Raw genomic sequence first — 21,462 nt, 5'->3', positions numbered from 1 at the left:
TTTTATTTATTGTAAAATATTAAATAAAATTAAAATATGAACTTACATAATAGTGAAATGAAGAAGAGAACAGGTTTGGGTAAAATTACATTAACACCCTTAATATTTGCAACGTCAAGACATGAGACAACCCTAAAGTCGGTTGGTTCCCGCCAAGAGCATGATCCCCGGGGAGGTGTCAATGTCACCCCCATCTCCTCACTCCTTGCTCGCCATGTGTCCCGCCTACCACCTTCTCCTGCCACGTACCATCTTTCCATCTGTTCTAATTTTAATATAACAAACTCCTGTACCTTTGAACTATGTCTATGACACACATTTGAAAACGCAGAACATTTTTTCTTTCCATTATTGCCGTTCAAATATCTCTAAAGCCTTACTGCAAGCAAACAACCATGGAGGTTCCCTCGGGGTTGTTGGCTAAACTCTGGAGCTTCGTTTCATTTATTCCCTTCTTTTCTTTACTCTTTATCCTTGGCCTTCTCAAAGGTAAATTACAAACAACAACAACAAAAGACCCGTATTTAAACACTGAAATGAATGGTTAGATTAGTGATTAGTGCAAAAATGGGTGTTTTATTTAGTTTTTGCAAATATTTTTGGTTCTGTTAACAGCTGCAATCATCGGTCCAGTAGCGGTGGCAATTATTGGGAGCGGGAATTCAGCAGTGGTGATTGGGCTTTGGCCAGCACATTTTATATGGACTTACTTCTCTGTAGCAAGGTTTGTTTCCTTGGATTTCTATTTCCTTACATCTAATCCCTTTTATTTTAAATAGCTTTGGGGGGTTTTAGCTTCTTCCGCCATTGATATTCATAGCATGTCGCCGGTCACATTCGAATGATGTGTGTTTGCAATAGAGATGAATCTCTGATTCTAGGAAGTAGAGAATGTTTGTGTTTTGTCCTTATTTTCTGTTTCTTGGACTTGTAATTTTAGAACGAAGAGACTGGGACTGGCTCTAAAGATTGTGGTTTTGGTGTCGTTGATTGTACCGCTGGGTCTCTGGCCAGTCGTGGCTGTTGCCGGAAGCATTTTAGGTGGAATAGGGTATGGAGTTTTTGCTCCCCTCATTGCAACTTTTCAGGCAGCAGGGCAAAATGCGATCGACAAATGCTACCACTGCTTTGCTGTAAGTTGCCTTTCTCTTTGTTGCCCGGTCTGTTATTTGCATGCAAAACACTTGTTTTAAACAATTGAAGTGGAGAACTTAGCAATTCCTTGCCAGGATGGTTGTCTGTCAACCATTAAAGGAAGCTGCACGGTGGTGGTGGACTTCACAGATTTCTGCTTCCACTCATACTTCTCCTACATGGATGAGCTAAGCGAAAAAATGCCTCCAGATGAGAAGCCTATGGATGTAAAGTAAGAACGTCCCTTCTTAAGCTCTGCTTCATACCAGTTAATATATTTGAGTTAACTCTTTGGATTTATTCCATTTTGTTCTTGCAAGGTTAATGAAATTACCAGGTTGTTTGTTGGTTGGCTTGATTGGCATGTTAGTTGATGTGCCTTTGATTACGGTTGTTACTCTATGGAAAAGCCCATATATGCTGTTCAGAGGATGGAAAAGGTTGTTCGAAGATTTAATTGGTCGGGAAGGACCGTTCTTGGAGACAGTGTGTGTTCCCTTTGCTGGTTTAGCAATCCTTTTATGGCCTTTGGCTGTTGTGGGAGCTGTAGTTGGAGCTATCATTGCAAGCTTCTTTCTTGGACTCTACGGTGGAGTTATCGTGCATCAGGTCTGGAAAATGTTCCTTTCTCTGTTTTTACGCTGTTATATACGTCTTTTGTTTCAAGTTTTGTCTAACATATGTTTGTTAAAATTCAGGAAGATTCACTTCATATGGGATTTTCTTATATTATATCTGTGGTTTCGCTATTTGATGAGTATGTAAATGATTTACTCTACGTGAGGGAAGGATCCTGTCTGCCCAGGTACAACATGTGTTAATGTTCTTTAGATTACTTACAAGAAGAACCATGTATATTTCTCCTATGTTGCTTTCAACCTCCAAGAACCCTCCAAATACCTGGAAAAGCCTTGAAAAAATTTGACACTCAGCCCCAAGTCCGAGTGACATAGTATTTTACACATCTGTTGATTATGATTATGAGACATCCGTTTGACAGCCAGGCTCCGGTATCGTAGAAACATGGACCGTAATCCTGAGATCGAAAAGGTTGACAACAACTGTTGCAATGAACTGGAGAGTAAAGGTCAGGCATCAAGCACACAACTCATTTCAGAAAACTCAAGAACGTTGAAGTGGCCAATTCAACAGTATAGACCAATGCAGGTCTGCTCTTTGACCTATAAAAATCAAATTAATGTCTAATGTATAAGAACTCAATTATGTTTGAAACTTTTACAGGTGTGGGACTGGCTTTTTAAATCCTATGAGGTGGATGGTTGGATACTCCTCCGTGATGGCCTAATAACTATCAAGGACATTGAGGAATGCATTGTTAAGGGAAATTGTAAAAAGTTGTGCATAAGACTACAAGCTTGGTCCATCTTGCAGTGTCTGCTGACATCGGTTAAGGCTGACGCATCTGGCATAGTTATCGGTATGTGTTTCTTTCCCCCTTCAGTTAGCATTGTGGAGGATATTGGGGCTACAATCATATGATTACGTGTGATTGAATTGCCAGGTGATAATGCGGAACTGACTAGGAGTAATATGCCAAGGGACAAAGTGTTTGAATGGTTTGCTGGGCCGCTTTTTGTCATGAAAGAGCAATTAAAGAAGCTCGAATTAGATGAAAGTGAAGAAGCTTGCCTAAGGAAGCTGGTTATGGAGTGCAAAAACGAAACACCCAAGGACTGGAATGATTCTGGTTATCCATCCGAAGATAGTGTCAGGAGAGCACAGCTTCAAGCCATAATTAGAAGGTATAACAAAAGCTATATCTGAAAAACTAAACAACTCTTTCAACTTGTGACCGTGCATTAAAATCATCACGCAATTTTCATTTTATGACAGATTGCAGGGAATAGTAGCTTCCATGTCTCGGATACCAACCTTTCGGCGTCGCTTCAGGAACTTGGTGAAGTTGTTATACATAGAGGCGATTCAGGCTGATGCTTCAGTCCATCACATCGGAGGAATCCTAAAAGCTAGACTTAGTAGCCAGAGATCATCCGGAAAGGGAAGTAAAAAAGATGGATATGAAAATGATGATGCAAAAGGGAATAAAGCTAATGAAAATCTGGATGTAGTGTAAATGAACCTTTGCACAGTTAAATTTATTGTAGAATATAGGTGTGAATTATATACATCTTCTGTAAAGGATGAAAAATCAGGTCATTGTAACATTGACTGTGATGTCACTACCATGATGTTCATGTCAGCAAGAATATTGCAACTTAATGCTCGGTACCCTTGTCTCTCTATTTATTATTCTTACATAGACCCCTCCTGTATAGCAGTTGGACCTATTGATATAACAGTTAGAAATGTTATCTTTGGGTTAAGATACAAATGGTATAATTTCCTTAGAAAATGGCAAACTTAGACTAAATATAGCAAATTGGTTGGAGGAAAATTTCGTCATCCCCTTGTTTCGGACACCTTTTTTTGCTTACAACCTTTGGATGGAGATTTTCACTCCATGGAGAGACAAAGTTCCTTGTCTGTTCTTTCATTCTGTCTCTTTCCCAGAAAATCACAATTTCTTCCAAAAGCAAACAAGCATGCTCACACATTTCTCTTCTGCAATCTCATTTTGGCACCATTTATTAATATTTTTCTTTACCATTGTTCATCAGCTAAGGTTTCAGGTCGGTTTAATCCCTTGAGACTTCCCAACACAAGGTAACCTGATTTTAACCCCTATACATATACACATATAGGGTTATATAACTACATACATATATGAACAGTCCTGGAAACCATTTTTACTATCAGATCAGATGCAGTAGAATCGAATTATTAGAGGTTTTTTGCATGAAAAATCAATAAAAGAATTTGCATTTACAAATGGCATTTCATTTTCCCTTGAGAACTCAGTCAATTGGAAGCTCGGCGTATTATGCAGAAAGAATAAAGGAAGAACCTCACCCTCAGACAAACAATAAAAACGCTCAGACCACCGTCACGTTGATGTACCAAACGAACATAGTAGGTTATTGTCGGAATGTCAAGATTTTGTGGTGTAAGAACCTTATGAACCATTCTCTCAGCATCCTGGTGAATAGCACGCAAGGTAATTTCCAATACTCGTGCAAGATCGATCTTAAGCCATGGCATTTCTGGAGCAAAAAAGGGTATAAATCCTTTGAGGTTGAAGGGAGCCAAGTGGATGTTTACTGGGATCTTCGCTCAGCTAAATTCACCTGTGGCCCCGAACCCGTCTCAGACTATTATGTCGCCCTAGTTGCTGACGAAGAGGTGGTTCTATTATTGGGGGATTACAAGAAAAAGGCATACAAAAGAACGAAAGCGAGACCGGCTTTGGTTCAACCCTTTTTGATTTACAAGAAGGAAAACGTGTTTGCCAAGAAAAGCTTTGCGACACGAGCTAGATTCGATGAAAAAAGCAAAGAACACGAAATTGTTGTTGAGAGTTCGATGACTGGAATAAAAGAACCTGAAATGTGGATTAGCATGGATGGTGTAGTTCTGATTCACGTCAAGAATTTGCAATGGAAATTCAGAGGGAACCAGACTGTTCTGGTCGATAAGCAACCGGTTCAAGTCATGTGGGATGTCCATGACTGGATGTTTAGCAGCCTTGGAACCGGCCACGGCATGTTTATATTCAAACCGGTGGCGGCGGATGCAGAGAGTGACAAAGAAGGAAGTAGCCAAGAAGGAGACAGCGATGCCGGAAGCAAGTACTATTCTACACTAAGCGCCGCCACGGCATCCGAATTCAGCTTGTTCCTTTGTGCCTGGAAAATTGAGTGAGGATATTGAAAGCAATTTTCTTTTTTTCTTTTTGCAGTTTCCATTAAAAAAAAAGGCATACATATACAGGTAATTTAAATGCATGTATATTGTTGAAGTATTGTAAATTATGTACTCCCTAATATTGAAAGTTATTAAAGCAGATAGTCTTCACTGCTTTGATTTATTCAGGAATAGGCCACACATGATTTAGAAATAATGATATTGAATATTATATTTGTTCATATAATAACATTGCTCTCATACTTTCACTTACATTTCTTAGTCATATTAACCAAACCTTTTGTTTATTTACTTACCTTGATTCATAAAATAACATGTACACCCTAGTATTTGTAAAGAAAAATAATTGGGGGACTAAATCGTTAAAATAAAAGTAGAGGACTAAATTTGAATTGTATGAAAATTACAGAGACTTGGAGCATATTTTAACCTTTATTTTATTACCATACTAGTATTGTTCTACAAGAAAAGAAAACCCTCTTAAAAAGGAGTGAGTGTAAATGGAAGGAAAAGACTGGTGTCATATCCCTCTTAGCCCATCATCGTCATCATGGATCTAGAGCAAAATCTGGAATCACTCTCACTCCAAAACAACGGAGAAACACTAAGTGGAAAGTTGCGGAGATTGAAGGTTTCTTCGAATGTGTTCTTCGTTTACCATGACCAAGATGGGTTCGGAAACGCCATCGCCCGAGCTCTCAATCCTACTCCCCATCCTTGTAGTAAAGCGTGAGTCCCCTCTCTCTTTCTCTGTCTCTTCTTGGTTGATCTTCATTAAAAACACTGATTAAGAAAGCTGTATGTTTATATGTTTTCAGCTTCGAGTTAGTCGACCTGGAATTAGGGGATGCAAAATTGAATGCCTCTGTTACTCAATTTATGGATGGAGAAAATCTAAAGGTACTGTTTCTTTCGAATGGTTCCTTCCTTTTGCCATTAATTTCAAAACCCATTTTTAAAAAATATATATATATAAATTCTGTTCTTGGTGAATGTAATTTTGTGGATTTGCTTGGAAGTTTGATTGGAAATGAAGAACTATCAAGTTATCTCTTTTTCTAGAGTGTCTGGTTCTTGGTAAAATGAGAGAAAAAGGGGAGTGTTTACTTTGATATTTTTCTTCAATAAATTAAAGGGGTAAAAGCTCATTAGGAACTAGGAAGGGAGTGCCTCAGAGAACCCTCTTTCAGTCGACATAGTCAGAGGTTAGATTTTTTAGTTGAAAAATTGTAAGTCTTACTTTTAGAGTTTTCCCTGGGGGTAGATTAGAAAAGGTTTTCCTGCCGGATTGATGGTTTCATAGTTGCTGATCAATGAATATTCCTTTGTTGTGTTCCCGATAAGATGATGATCAATAATGTGATTTAAGGAGGTGCAGAACATGAGACATAAACTGAGGATAGAAATAGATTTGAATAGTAGCTGGCAAGGGCATCATTTTCTTTTCAAGCTTCATTTTGTTGGCGTTGTTGATCCCGTGATCTTAGTGGTCAAGCAATCATCCTTGAGAAAGAACAGCCTTGCGTGAAAATGACTAAGGTCATTTGTCTTCAAGAATGGGTGTATGAATCCTCTGGGTTACTGCAATAACTAGAATGATGACTTTAATCCTGTGTTTGGTAGGAGGGAAAGAGTAAGGAATGGTAAGGATTGGAAGGAAAAACTACTTTCTTTCCAGCCTTCCCCTAATTTGTGATAAGATGATGAATAGGGAAAATGAGAGGATTTGTATTTGTACACATTCAACATAAAATTAACAACTTTATTCGAAACTTTACCACTAACCACTTTTTAACTATACTTTCCATCTTTCGTATTGAACACACTGAAAGAAATATATCTTTCCTTTTACTCATTGCAGGCAACAATGGTAATGTTGGATCATTTGGAGCCGCCACTACTGTCACTGGCTATAAATTCAGTTCTGACTAAAATAGCAGATGCAGAGCACATACCGTCTACCATACCCACTATCATAGCCCCTTTTCTTGTACCGGCATCAAAGCTGAAGTTGGAAGGTAGGTTGTTGACAACAAATAGCGGCAAGCTTCCTCTCTATAGTATCCAAGTAGGCCCCGAGACTGATGTAAGTCGAGCCATTGCCACCAAAACCCAGAAGCCACCTCCATCTTTGCAAATTCATTACGAGCCTTTAGCCTGCTTTCTTCACCTGGTCCGTGCTGCAAACTTGCCAACTTCTATTATAGTCGGACAAAGAAGCCAAAGCCCATTTAATCAAGCTTTAAGTGAGGACCTACAGGTATTCATTTTTTCGGCAATTTTAAGCAAATAATGTTAACCATGCATCGCTTGTCAATTGGTTTCATGTTTTTGTCCTGGCATGGTAAGTGGGTTTTGAGATCAATATTGATTTATATGTAATTGTGGGAAATGATTTTTCAGACCCTGTATGAGATAGGACAGCTTGCGGCAAGCACGACCGGGACATACTTCCAGAGAGAGCAAACCAGCACAAATTGGATTCCAACAGTAAAGCCAGCAAGTGGTGGTGGTGTTGGAGAGCCATGGCTTGCATTCTATGGTTAAATGTTTAGGTTTAACATGCCAATGGGTGCATATTGTAGTGAAAACTAGGGCCCATGCTGTTGGATTTTGTGGGATATAATACGAATTGCAGTCAGCTGTGGCTTAAAATTGATGAATGGTGATCTTATATGTTCTATAGTTGTGGGATACAAGGAAGAACTGAAAGGTGATCTAACTTGTTTCTTGATTGATTGTCTGACCCTTTCTATTATTTCTTTCAGGCTACTTAGTTGTTTTATTACTTGAACTTTGTACCTTTTTTACTTTAAAAAATTTTAAAATACAATTTGATGTTGACAAATTAATTAAACTTGACTATCCAAAGTTAAATGAATGTTAGTGTATAATATAAAGATTTATATTTATATGGAGTTGTTTATTAAAAGATATTAGTATTAAATTTATTAGAATTTTATACATTTACATGTCATACTTATATGTCAAACCTGTGTTTTGATAGTTATTTTGGACTTCAATTAAATTTTAAATTGAGTTGAGTTGAACTTTTAAACGAAAGAGAAAACTCTTTTAATATTATTTTCACTATCATAACTCACAAGATTCAAACCCAAAACTTTGCTTAAAGGGTATTGAACTCTGTATTATTCAACCTGTGACCTGGACATAACTTGTCTCTTTCTTCATCAGTTGGGAAGTTGATTTACAGAGCAGGAATGACCATCAGAACATTGTTAGGTTCCCCATTTTTATTTCACTTTTTGTATTTTTCTTTGATAAAGGCTTGTTATATCAGTATTTATTGTGGTACAAAGTGAGGACTTGGAGTAAGGTGTAAATGGTAGATTAGATTTCTTCTCAAATTTCTACAACACTTCTTTAGGTTTGTGGTTGTTTAAAAGTGAAATACTTCAAACCTGCCTCTATTAAATGCACAACATTCTTTTCATCTTCCACTTTTTCCCGTATCTTGTGTTAGTCTCTAATTCTGAATTATTTATCAAATGAGAATATTGATTAGACATATTTATCAAAGTAATACTGAGTACTCAACATATTATTATAAATGTTTTAGGCTAATAAATGATCGACCTAAAAACTTATTTTAAGAGAGATAAAATTCATTATATATTTTAGAATTTTTAAAGGAATTTCAAAATAAAAATTTATCATCTTGAGAGATCAAAATGTAATTTTACTATTGCATTAAATTGTAATTTTAAATTTTAATAATGACTAAAATATTTTTTTTGTCATTTTATGGGAGGCAATGGGGTATTTTACTAAAGTAATACAAAAAAAATAAAAAAATACCAAAATAATATAAAAAAAAGTTTATTTACCAAAATAGTACCAAAAAAAAAAAACAAAACAGCTCAATGGAGGGCCTGCCACAAGCGACACCAATGGTGCTTGTGGCAGCGGTGGCACCAACATGTTCGTATTTCAGCCCTTTATTCGTATTTTTTTTTCCGGATTTTATTATTTAAAAAAATATACTATTTTCTAATTTATTATTTTACATTATTTTAGTACATTATGTTTGAAATGTATTCATTTAGTGTGTTTTTTATTGAAAGTAATAAAATCCGGTAAAAAAATACGAACAAAGGGCCGAAATAAGGGTTTTTTTTCTAAATTTATTTAAAAAACACACTAAATGAATACATTTCAAACATAATGTACTAAAATAATGTAAAATAATAAAATTAGAAAATAGTATTTTTTAAAATAATAAAATCCGAAAAAAATACGAACAGAGGGCCGAAATAAGGGTTTTTTACTAAATTTATTTAAAAAACACAGTAAATTAATACATTTCAAACATAATGTAATAAAATAATGTAAAATAATAAAATACACAAATAATATATTTTTATTGAAAGTAATAAAATTTGGGAAAAAAAATACGAACAAAGGACCGAAATAAGGATTTTTTTTTAATTTTATATAAAAACACACTAAATGAATACATTTCAAACATAATGTACTAAAATAATGTAAAATAATAAAATTAGAAAATAGTGTTTTTTAAAGTAATAAAATTCGGGGAAAAAATACGAACAAAGCGCCAAAATAAGAGTTTTTTTTAAAATTTATTTAAAAAACACAGTAAATTAATACATTTCAAACATAATGTACTAAAATAATGTAAAATAATAAAATACGAAAATAATATATTTTTATTGAAAGTAATAAAATCTGAAAAAAATACGAACAAAGGGCCAAAATAAAGGTTTTTTTTTAATTTAAATAAAAAACACACTAAATGAATACATTTCAAACATAATGTACTAAAATAATATAAAATAATATATTAGAAAATAATATATTTTTTAAAGTAATAAAATTCAAGAAAAAAATACGAATAAATGGCTGAAATACGAACATGTTAGTGCTGCCTCTGCCACATGCACAATTGGTGCCGCTTGTGACAGGCCCTCCATTCAGCTGTTTTTTTTTAGTACCATTTTGGTAAATAAATTTTTTTGTATATTATTTTGGTATTTTTTTTATTTTTTTGTATTATTTTAGTAAAATACCCGAGGCAATGCTTCCTACCAAAGAGAGTTAATCCTAATGAAGGAATCAGCTTGTTAATGTTGAAGAAATAAATAGCGAAAAAGCACAAATAAATGGTGACGTTCATTCTCATCATTAGATTCATTACAGATCAAAACGCAGCATTTTGAACAGTTTGTAGTTTGTACAACAAGTGGAAATTAGATTGAGTTGATGAAGTGTTGGCATCATTGTTGTTTGCTATTTATAAAATAGTAGCGGGACCACCACATTGTGGTGTGGTGTGGACCATTTAAGCCATTGTTGGATGTTCAATGGCCTTTTTCACAAAATATGATAAATGATTTTTTTTATTTAATTTGGCTATTATTTATAGGTTCTAATCGTATTTGTTTTCATAATACAATGTCTAGAACTGTTCATAGTCCTTTTTCAACATGTAAATAGGAGAATAATGTACTTCAATGTACTTAAACATGCATTCTCCTACATTGGTAATAATACTCATACCAATCGAATTAAAACTGAATTTACCCAATTAATAACTTTTATAACATTATTAGCTACTTATAAGTTAATACCTACCAAAGAGTGAAGTGAAGAAGGGATGAAGTCTGAATTTAAAACCAAAATCTCTCCTTGAAGGTGAAGTTGAAGTGGCATCATAATCATATTAAATCTGTTATCTTAGGCTTTACTTTTTAGGTTGTTGTCTTCTCTAATTGGATTTGAAGTAGTTGCCTTCCACAAGCCCTTCTTTATTTTAAGCTTCCAATTTTATTGCTTCAATATTTCTTTAAAAAATGTAAAAAATATTATTATGAAAATTTAGAATGTTTATTTTAAAGCTCCACTTTGCTTTTCACTACCATTTTGCCCTTTTATTTATTATTAATTTTATTTATTTTTCTCTGATTTTCAATTTAAAAACTATCCTCTCTCTCTTTACACTTTTTCTCAGCTTATGTCATCACATTTCCTAATATACACCCACCACTTTCCATCTCAGTATCTCTTCTCTTACTTGCATAAACTGAAAGCACAGAAAAAAAAAATTAAGAACAAAATTAAAAGAAAATAATAATAATAATAGAGACGGGGGGAGGGACAAATTCTGGAAAGCACTTTGTTCTAGGGTTTCTCGTAATTTTTTTTTGTTAATTTTTAAATTTTAATGGTACAGCTAGCAACCGATCTTGTCCTCTTATGTCTTATCCATGTTTTTAATCAAGGTAAATTTCTTATTTTCTTTTATTTTAGTTCTTAATTTGGTTTTCCATTTTGGGTCCTTCACTTAATTTTTTTTTTGTATCTGGGTTTTGAATTTGTATTTTGGTTGGTATTTCTGGGTCTCTTGGTTTGTTTATTGATCATCTGTTTTTTTTCCTGCTTAAGCTGTTTGTTTTGATTATGGAGTTTAAATCTTTGGATTATAGTTCTAGCTTTCTTCTTTGATTTACGTTCAACCTTTTACGGTATCTATGATATTAGATTGTTTTGTTTAATATGCTCTGAAATGGAATTAGTTTTTGCTTATAATTCTTTTTCCTGGAATGCATATTCCACTGCTGTTTCCTTTTTATTAAAACTGTTTTCTTTTTTCATTTTTCTTTGTTTTCTCTTATATTATTTTACTGTTTTAGTCGTCATCGATTATGAGTGTATGTTTTCTTTTTCTACTTGTTCTATTATGAGTGTGTGTTTTGCATTGATTTATTGGTGCTTAAAACTGTTCACTTTCTGGCTGTGATCATAACATTATTGAGACTTTTCCCCTTCAATAGTGCTGATCACGTGAAAGCCTTTTATGATTACAATGTCTTCCAGAATTTGACCTTGACCCGTATCATTATTGTTTTAGAAGTAGGAATTAAGCAACCTCTATAATCAATGGATATTTAAGTTTTTTTACTGATTAGCATGCTCTTACAACATACATGAACTGAGTTCTCTTGTAATAGCTAGCTCTTTTTTTCTTTTTTTTTTTTCTCTTTTTTGCCTTTGATAGCTATTGAAGTGCAAGGAGAAATAGCGGAGTCGATGATCATCTCTGAAGCTACTTGCCCTGGTTGATATATTATTCGCTTAGAAGTCTGTAAATTTTAGAGAAAAGTTTTAGCTTTTGTTGGGGTAGTGTGATTGGAATGGGTTACATCTGTGATTTCTGCGGAAATCAACCGTCAACGGTATATTGCCAGTCTGATGCTGCCTGTTTATGTTTGTCTTGCGATCGAAACGTCCATTCTGCTAACGCACTGTCGAAACGTCATTCGAGAACATTGTTATGTGAAAGATGCAATTCACAACCTGCTTTTGTTAGATGTGTTGAAGAAAGGGTATCTCTCTGTCAGAATTGTGATTTGATGGGTCACGGTACCTCTACCTTGAATTCGACACATAGGAGGCAAACAATTAATTGTTATTCTGGTTGCCCATCCTCCGCAGAACTTTCTTCCATATGGTCGTTTTTTTCGCAATCCCCTTCTGCAGGTGAATCTACATGTGAGCAGGAATTAAGGCAAATGAGTATCACTGAGACTTCCTGGTGCCCTACCGAAAATACCATTAGCCAGAATGATACTGGTGATGCTGAAGTTAATCGTGATTACAATGTGGATAGGGGAAGTAGCTGGAGTGGGTCTCCAATTCCTGAACTCAGATCTGGACCAGGATTACTTGATCAGCCAGCTGGAACAACCGATACATCATTATCCGAGGTGAATGATGAATATGTAATATTTATCTTTAATGAATTTAGATAAAATATTTTTGAGGTACTTCCTAGCCCTTGCTATCTGAGTTCAATGGGGTAATAGTAAACAACTACGATGAGTATTTCTACAAAGCGGGTTTAAATTTGCTAATGCATTCTAAAGTCTGCACTTAATGCGGAAAAACATATTAACAGTGACTGTTGAGTGCTAACTTTTCTTTCTGGCTGGAAAACCAGCTTTGAGGTTAAGGTGTCAACTTTCTTCTGGGGAGGAACTATATGCCAATTTCTATTCCTTGCTTTTCTTATGAGTACATTTTATGATGGAAAGCAAAGGTACATCTAGGATGTCTTTTTTACTTGAACTTGAATGGATTTTCTGGTATATGTAGAAGATTTCATTCTTTCATTAAACCTCTGTTCATTTTGTTTTTTTATTGGTCTCTTTGGATATTTCTGTTACTTGGCCCAAAAGCAACTTAAATTTTAGGGTAATATTGTAGATGATTCATTTCAGCCTTCACTGTATGATTACTAAACTGTAACCTTTTCCTCAATTTTACTTTTATTCTTATGCCTATTTTTGCCATGGGTTCATAAACTTGGATGTAGATCTCTCCTATTCTAAACACAAGAGTTACTTTCTGGACGCATTCCATCCATCTACATCATTTAAGTTCTACAATTTTGTTTTTAATCAAGTGGGAAAGGGGGAGTGTGAAGGTTATAGGAAACAAGATAATTTTTGCATTAGATGATCCAAAATCATTTTTGGCATATGTGTGAAAACTTCATTATTCAAAATTTCTGCATGTTTCCTTGACCATTAGTAGATACAATATCTTCTGTTTGGGGACTAACTCTTACCTTTGTTAATTTGCAGTTATCTTGTCCTCAAACAAAGTGTCCTGGAGTTTGCAAAGATGATCTTTATGATGATTTCAACATGGATGAAATTGATTTGAACCTTGAAAAATATGAAGAACTCTTTGGAGTAACTCTCAACCATTCTGAAGAACTTTTTGGGAATGGTGGGATTGATAGCTTATTTGGGACGAAGGACATGTCTGCTACTGATTCCTACCAGGGTGCAGTGGCTGCTGAGGTTCTCTCATCTCATTTCGTCTTGCTTTATGGTATCTGTATCATCTATTTTTTTTAGTAGTATTGCCATTCTCCTAGATGTTATGCTTTTCTTTTTCCGTGGCATTCTTAGATATTTCAGCTTTTAGTTCTTCCTATTCTGTTACTTGGAGGAAACTATTTATTCTGTTGGGGGTATCAATTTCGTCAATAACCTTGACTTTCAGACATGCCTCTTTACTTGGGTCAGAAGTATATACATGAAAACAATAACCTCGTATTTTCAGACATGACCAACATACAAAAAGGAAGTTTACTCTTGTTCAATTTTGGGAAAATATCCCTCTTTTAAATCATGTTGGTTATATAGCCATTATTGGTAGGATTTCTCAAGTTTGTAAGTATGCCAGTACTTGATCTTTCAGCATTATCTTGAATTTGATTATTAATAAAGCAACTTTCTTGTCAATTACGCTCGTGTCAAATGTATACTTTACAAAAATTGGAGCATTAATCTGCTTGACTATTACAAATTTGTTTTTTTCTCCTTTAGGAGAATTACTGTAAATAATCATACCCTAATTTGAACCCCTGAGAATTTCAAGTTTCTACTCGGAAAATGTTCTTACGGTTGGAATTAAATATTCTTGTCTAGGGCTCATGTGTTGGACTGGTGAATGCAATCCAGCCAGCATGCAGCAATGCAGCATCTGCTGATTCCATGATGAGCAATAAAACCGATTCAATTTTGTGTTTTCCGGCAAGGCAAGACCATTCGAGCTTCTCATTTTCTGGCCTTACTGGAGAGAGTAGCGGAGGAGATTACCAAGATTGTGGAGCTTCATCAATGCTTCTCATGGGAGAGGCCCCTTGGTGTCCTCCATCTGAAGGTCCCTTCTCATCGGCAACTCGAAGTGATGCTGTCATGCGTTACAAGGAAAAGAAGAAAACACGGAAGTAAGTCTATGCCAATTACCTATATCTCAGTATTGTAATCTGTAGGCTGTGCAATTTTAGTTACTAATCCTGCCACCGAAGGAATCTGTTTCACTGTGGTGCTCTCAAGTAAGCAAATGTGAATTTATGATCCACTTTATCTGCATCTGTGTATTTGTCAACAATCCATTTGGAAGGTCGATATAGAATCTATATTGTAGGTTTTAACATTTTATTTTACTTCTAGTCTTGTTTGGAATAATCATTTATATGTTCAACATCTTCCGTGTTGCATGATAGGTTTGAAAAGCGAGTGAGATATGCCTCTAGAAAAGCAAGGGCTGATGTGAGAAAGCGCGTGAAGGGACGCTTTGTCAAAGCTGGTGATGACTATGATTATGATCCATTGAACCCAACTCGAAGCTGCTGAGAGTACAACTTTTTTTACCATCCTCATATCAAGGAAAGCCAGTTGTTGGGTGCAAAAAAAAAAAAAAACCATGAATAACTTGGCCGGTCGTGGTTCTCCGTAAACATAAACAATCAACAGATTGTGGCATCATTCAGCAAGGTCCGCGTTGATTGCCTTCGCTGCTGTAATGCATTCAAGTGAATTCACCTGCTCAAATTCTTTTGATTTTTTCGTATGGGAATAAAAATGGTAGATCTTCCAAGCCATATATATATGCTCCCAGTGTTTTTGTTATGTTGGACACTCTGTGTTCTCAGCCCTCTTTTAAAGCTGCTACTGCTGTTGCTGTTGCTGTTGACAGGCCATGCTAAGAAGCTCCAACTTGTAATGCTAAGTTACATGCTAATAAGTGTGCAGCTCTAATTTTGCTCCCTTTCTAAATTGTTTTTATTGTTTATTCTAATGAATGTTTAGCCATAGATCTTTTATTTGTCAAGAAACATGCAATTGTATAATTTTCTCTTCTGATGTATAGCAAAGGATTTAATCACATGCACTTGGATGAAATAGTGTGTTCTTTATACAAAAAAGAAGAAAAGAAAAAAACTACTATTCGCTTATTCCTCTTAAACAGGAATGTTAAAAGGATTGTTCATCTGTAAATATTTTTAAGATATCCACCATGTCTGTTGCATTTTGAATAGAATATGGAGTGTTTTACTGTTTTTATATTTTTGGAACCAATGTTGGTTCATAAGACTAATCTTTTTGGGTTTGTATTTAGGATTTAGACTTGAGTTATTTTTTAATCGATGTTGTTGTTGATTTAAACTGTTGCATTTCTAAATCTTAAATCTAGCATGGTAAAACATCTTGAATCTCAAGTACAAACCATTCGTTATACTTCTAAAGAGAAAATACATGTTGAGGGTGTCTCAAGAATAAATACAGGCCTCGTCTGTGTGTATGTATATAACTAGCTATTAAATAGAAGTTCAAGTGTTTTTATCGTAAGTTGAACCAAAATTATGTAGATTTAAGCATTTATTACTTTGCACTAAGTAGGCCTATCAAGTTACTGCTTTATTGCTTTACAATTTTTTTATATTTACTCATTAGAACTTAACAGCTCTTGTGTAATTAAACCAATCAAACAATATATTTTTGGTATTCTAATTCTCTCATTCTCATTTTAGTTCTTCTTAAACTCGGAATTGAAATCTTCTCATATATTTTTTAAGAATCAAGATTGAAGAATGTCTCTTTAAATTTCTCTTATTAGCCAAGTTATATTATTCTAATTAACTTTGAAAGTTATATTACTACTTTTTATTTTACCTAATTTGGAGTATTATAACAAATATACTCATTATTTTCTTTGTCAACGAAAAGATCATAAATAAATTGTTGTCATAAATAAATTGAGAAAATTGTATTGAAAGTGTTAAAGTTATAAGATTTTACGCTTCACTAATAAGAGATGCTTTATTGAAATTAATTGAAGTTAGTGATGATCCTAAAATTAAAAGTGAAGTACTTGAATGTTTAGCAACACATGAGCTTGAAAATTTTAAGTTTTTGTTGGGCATGACTATTTGGTATGAAATATTATTTGTTGTGAACTCAGCTAACAAAAACTTACGATCAAAAGATATGTATATTGATGTAATTATAGAACAATTAAAAGGTTTTCTTTCAATTTTTTCTTTTTTGAAAAATATAAAGAAGATGGACTTCAAAATGCTATGACATGTGTTAAAGAAATAACTATTGAGATTAAAATAGAACCTAAATTTTATGAAGAACATATTATTCGTGGAAATAAACGATTGATAGGAATGTTGATAACGAAACAATAAAAACTCCTCAAAAATCTTTTAAAATCGATTATTTTTTTATACATAATAGATCAAACAATTTTTTCTCTCCAAAATAGATTTGAACAATTTAAAATATATGAAGATATTTTTAGTTTTTTATTCGATGTAGAAAAATTAAAGTTACTAGATAATGAAAATTTGAAAGTATATTGTTTTAATCTTGAAAATTCTTTAGAATTGAAAGTTTTGAAAGAAATTATGAAATTGAAAAATACACTCCAATTGACATACTAAATTATATAAAGATTTGATTCCTTTTCAAATGCATATATTGCTTATAGAATATGTTAATTATTCCAGTTTGTAGGGAATCGACTCGATTAAGCAACGAACAAGTAAAAATAGTGAAAGAAATTAAGAATTTGAACACACAAATTTAACGTCGAAAACCCCCTCAAAAGAGGATAAAAAACCACGGGTAAATATAATTTTACTATAATGACAAAAGAACGAATAGTATAAAAGATGGAGATAAAACTAAATTCTGAAACTCGAAAACAAAGAACCTTCAAAACGTAAACGCAAAATTCTTTAAAAGTGTTATAAGTTCTAATCTTTTAATGGATGTTTTTCTAAGGTTGTAAAAGAGCCTATTATAGGCTAAATTCGTAGGTCAAATAAATATGCTAATAAATGCTAAATATATTATATTAATAAATACTAAATCTTCTAGAAAAAAAAATCGTTTAACTTAACTTACAAGCAATCTCTTATTTTATTTAACAGGAATTTGGGTCACACAACTCTATCAATCTCCACCTTGACACGAATTCTCACAACGTCATCTTTGCCAAAGCCCACCACGGGCCTATTTTGAACAATGTAGGGAATTAATTGAGTCGAATCTGTGCTTAGAAGCTGGAAGACTTCTAGCCTTCGACTTGTGCACTGCCAAATAAAAACTAACCCGAGTCTGATTTTTACAAACACAGTGCACTAACTTTTCAAAACCTGTATCCAAAAGAGAACTTCTCTTCAACGAAATGGTCATACCTTTTTCCCTATTATGACTAAGTTGTCTTCGTTCCAAACGAGTTGACTTCGACTTCATAATGGATGAGGGACATTTGGTTTCACCGCTAACTGTAGAACCTTCTAGAATATAAAGATTATCGGTCTTTTTCCTTTTAACAAAACGAGAGCCCCACGAGACACCTTAATGCCGCTCAACTCGATGTTTGATTCTGCAACCTTTCAAGTCTAAAATACTCAAGGAGATGAGATTCTTTTGTAAATCAGGTACATACCTGAGAGTTCCTAATCATCCCATCGTGCATCCTAATTTTAACAGTACCAATACCGATTACCTTACTAGATAAATCGTTTCCCACGCATACAACTCCACCTTCAACCGAACTGTATGTGAAGAACCATTCTCTGTTGGGACACATGTGGAAAGAACATCCTAAATCTAGGATCCACTAGGACGTAAGTCGGAGCTATCGCTCGTTAACACTAACAAGAAATCATCACCGCTTTCGTCGGCTAAATTAGCACCAGTTACATCTTCCTCGTTACTTTTAATAGCCCTTTTATTTCGCAGTTTATAACAATATGCTTTGACATGACCTAACTTCTTACAATAGCGACACATTTTGTCTCGCTTCTTTGATGCTACCAAAATGGAAGCCTGCCTATCTACCTTGCTATCTAAACCAAACTCATTGTCAAATTTTTCTTTACTCCACAAATGACCCTTCACATCTTCGAATGAGAGTTTGTCTCTACCATAAATCAATGTCTCCCTGATAGACTTGTATGAAGAGGGTAAAGAGCGTAATAACAACATAGCCTGATATTCATCGTCAATCTTAACGTCAACATTATTTAAATCATTCAAAAGTGTAATATATAGACTAATGTGATCTCTAAGAAGCTCATCTTCATTCATGCGAAATGTAAATAGGCGTTGTTTCAACACTAAACGATTAGCTAGAGACTTAGTCGCATAAAGAGTTTCTAACCTTTTCTACAAGGCGGATGAGATTTTCTCCATCAATACCTCCTGCAATACCCTATTCACAAGGCACAACTAGATTCCAGACAGAGCCTTTTCATCAAGCTCTTCTCATTATGTTTGATCTAGATTCTTAGGCTTTTTCTCGGTAATGATCTTTTTCAGGCCAATTTGAACTAGAATTGCCATCATTCGAACTTGCCACAATTGAAATTTGTGACACCATTGAACTTCTCAATGTCAAACATTGTTGTTTCTATCTTTGAACGGGCTAATCTACAAAAAATTGAACTAGCTCTAATACCACTTGTAGGGGATTGACCTATTAAGCAACAAACAAGAAAAAATAGCGGAAGAAATTGAGAATTTGAACACACAAATTTAACGTGGAAAAACCCCTCAAAAGAGGATAAAAAACCACATGCAAAGATAATTTTACTATAACGGCAAAAGAACAAATAGTACAAAAGATGGAGATAAAACTAAACCCCGAAACCCGAAAACAAAGAACCCTCAAAGCGTAAACACAAAATTCTCTAAAAGTGTTATGAGTTCTAATATTTTAATGGGTGTTTTGTAAAAGAGCCTATTTATAGGTTAAATTCATAGGTCAAATAAATTATGCTAATAAATACTAAATATATTATACTAATAAATACTAAATGTTCTAGAAAGAAAATATATTTTGTTTAACTTAACTTGCAAGCAATCTCTTATTTTATTTAACAGGAATTTGGGCCACACAGCTCTTACACGGTTTCTATTGCATCAGTTGAGAAAAGTTTCTCAAAACTAAAATTGATGAAATCTTACCTAAAATCAACAATGTCTCAACAAAGATGAAATAAATTAACTATTTTATCATTTGAAAAAAAAATGTTACTAGAAATTAATTATAATAGTTTAATAGATAATTTAGCATCTCCAAGGCTAAAAATATAAATTTTATAATTTTCTAATGGTTAATTAATTTAAAAGTTCACAATTTATAATTTCGTTTTAGGCTTCTAGGTATATTGAAACATCCTTGAAATTTTAAAAACAACATATAGAGAACAACAATTATAAATCTCTCAATATGAAAAATATCAAAAGAAATTCTTAGGACTTATCATCTTCTTCATTGATACAACTAATAAATTCTACATATATTTGCATTATGTTGATATTATATTTTTATATTTTATTATATTATATTATATTTTCATTATATAATTATTTCGTATTTAAACATATGTATAGTTATAAATATAACATAATGTAACATTAGTCATGTGTCCCATTAAAGCTATAAATAGTCTACAGAGTTGAAATTAAGAAACAAAATAAATAAATAATCACACCAAATTCAAGTCAAACTATAATCAATTAAATCTTAATTTAATATACTTTAATAAATCAGTTATAATTTTCGACATCACGCCTAATAATCAATTTCATTATATTCTTAATAATAAAAAAGAAACTCGTTGAAATTTTTTCCCGAGATAATCCTATAACGAAGCACTTAGGACTCAATTTATTAAAACTAATTTTAACTAACATACACACATAATAGACCAGATTACTTATTTACACAACATGCTCGATCATACTATTTATTACAAGTAAAAGAATAATTGAACAATTGTGATTAGTTGACAAGGTAAATATTTCAATCAAATATAATATTATGCAAATATTAAAGGATAAAGAAAAAATAAAAACAAACTAGATCTTACTAACTTGATAAATCAGAACTTCGAAATCTCTTTAAATAGAATAAAGAATTTAGCAACTTATGTCGAGAAGAAAACACAAAAATAGAATAATATAGAATGTGACTTAATATAATTCTAATACTAATAATATGTATTTATAGGTTAATTTTTGGGCAAATTACCAATAAAAGCCCCCTTTTTTTAAAAAATTACCGAAATAGGCCAGGTCTAAATTAATTACCGGAATGGGTCTATTTCCCCCAAAACGCGTCCACGTCAGCGTGTTGTCAGGTGACAAAGTAGGAAAATGCTTCTTCAAGGAAGCGCTTTGTCCACGTGGACAAAAAAACGTGTCCTTGAGGGCATGCTTTGTGTCCATGTAGACAAAGCGCTTCCTTGAGAAAGCGTTTTTCCCATGTCTGCTACAGTACCAACGGTCAAAATAATAGCCGTTGGTACCCCCCAACGGTAAAAAAAAAAAACTATAAACCCCCTTTCATTTTTTTCACACTTAAATCCTTTCTATCTTCAATCTTTCAATATTCTCTCATATTTCTCTAAAATTTCTCTAAAATTTCTCTCAAAGCTCTCTTTAATTTTTTTCAAAAAAGCTCTAATTTTATTTTTTAAATTTATTTTTTAAAATTATAAAAATTTCATCGTGTTAGAAATGGCCAAAGAATTAGTTCGTCTCGATGATAAACACATATCCGTCGAACAAATGAAAATGATAAGTGTTAAATTTAATTTTTAAATATTATTTAAGATTTTTTTCATTTATACAATTTTAAATAATTTTTATTTTTTTATTTCTTATAAAGTCTGTAGATCGGATA

General features: G+C 33.4%; 4 protein-coding genes across 7 annotated transcripts; all 4 read left to right on the top strand.

Moving 5' to 3' along the window:
• Nucleotides 1–224: 224 nt before the first annotated feature.
• On the top strand, nt 225–3,375 carry LOC107954996 (uncharacterized membrane protein At3g27390). Of its 2 annotated transcripts, none has more exons than XM_016890693.2 (10): nt 225–489; nt 616–724; nt 941–1,133; nt 1,230–1,366; nt 1,455–1,743; nt 1,833–1,939; nt 2,154–2,301; nt 2,377–2,572; nt 2,657–2,897; nt 2,989–3,375. In XM_016890693.2, the coding sequence occupies exons 1-10, from the start codon at nt 396–398 to the stop codon at nt 3,227–3,229; spliced, it is 1,755 nt and encodes a 584-aa protein (XP_016746182.2). In that variant the 5' UTR covers nt 225–395; the 3' UTR covers nt 3,230–3,375. The 2 variants fall into 2 exon arrangements, with proteins under 2 accessions (XP_016746182.2, XP_016746181.2); XM_016890692.2 differs by having other exon boundaries at nt 227–489; nt 2,139–2,301.
• Nucleotides 3,376–3,568: 193 nt separating this feature from the next.
• On the top strand, nt 3,569–5,078 carry LOC107956799 (uncharacterized). The gene has a single exon (XM_016892314.2). It carries the CDS (start codon nt 3,985–3,987, stop codon nt 4,912–4,914), a length of 930 nt encoding a protein of 309 aa, XP_016747803.1. The 5' UTR covers nt 3,569–3,984; the 3' UTR covers nt 4,915–5,078.
• Nucleotides 5,079–5,378: 300 nt separating this feature from the next.
• Nucleotides 5,379–7,653, top strand: LOC107954995 (uncharacterized). Its single transcript, XM_016890691.2, has 4 exons — nt 5,379–5,646; nt 5,736–5,817; nt 6,779–7,177; nt 7,321–7,653. Exons 1-4 carry the CDS (start codon nt 5,468–5,470, stop codon nt 7,462–7,464), a joined length of 804 nt encoding a protein of 267 aa, XP_016746180.1. The 5' UTR covers nt 5,379–5,467; the 3' UTR covers nt 7,465–7,653.
• A 3,000-nt stretch (nt 7,654–10,653) lies between these two features.
• LOC107954994 (zinc finger protein CONSTANS-LIKE 9) lies at nt 10,654–15,639 on the top strand. Of its 3 annotated transcripts, XM_016890689.2 has the most exons (5): nt 10,654–11,177; nt 11,954–12,662; nt 13,542–13,763; nt 14,397–14,698; nt 14,978–15,639. In XM_016890689.2, the coding sequence occupies exons 2-5, from the start codon at nt 12,090–12,092 to the stop codon at nt 15,105–15,107; spliced, it is 1,227 nt and encodes a 408-aa protein (XP_016746178.1). In that variant the 5' UTR covers nt 10,654–11,177; nt 11,954–12,089; the 3' UTR covers nt 15,108–15,639. The 3 variants fall into 3 exon arrangements, with proteins under 3 accessions (XP_016746178.1, XP_016746177.1, XP_040953767.1); XM_016890688.2 differs by having other exon boundaries at nt 10,681–12,662; XM_041097833.1 differs by having other exon boundaries at nt 10,870–12,662; nt 13,563–13,763.
• Nucleotides 15,640–21,462: the final 5,823 nt, after the last annotated feature.

The sequence above is a fragment of the Gossypium hirsutum genome, chromosome D07, assembly GCF_007990345.1.
Source record: "Gossypium hirsutum isolate 1008001.06 chromosome D07, Gossypium_hirsutum_v2.1, whole genome shotgun sequence".
Classification (NCBI taxonomy): domain Eukaryota; kingdom Viridiplantae; phylum Streptophyta; class Magnoliopsida; order Malvales; family Malvaceae; genus Gossypium; species Gossypium hirsutum.
This window is presented reverse-complemented; position numbering and strand designations above follow the sequence as displayed.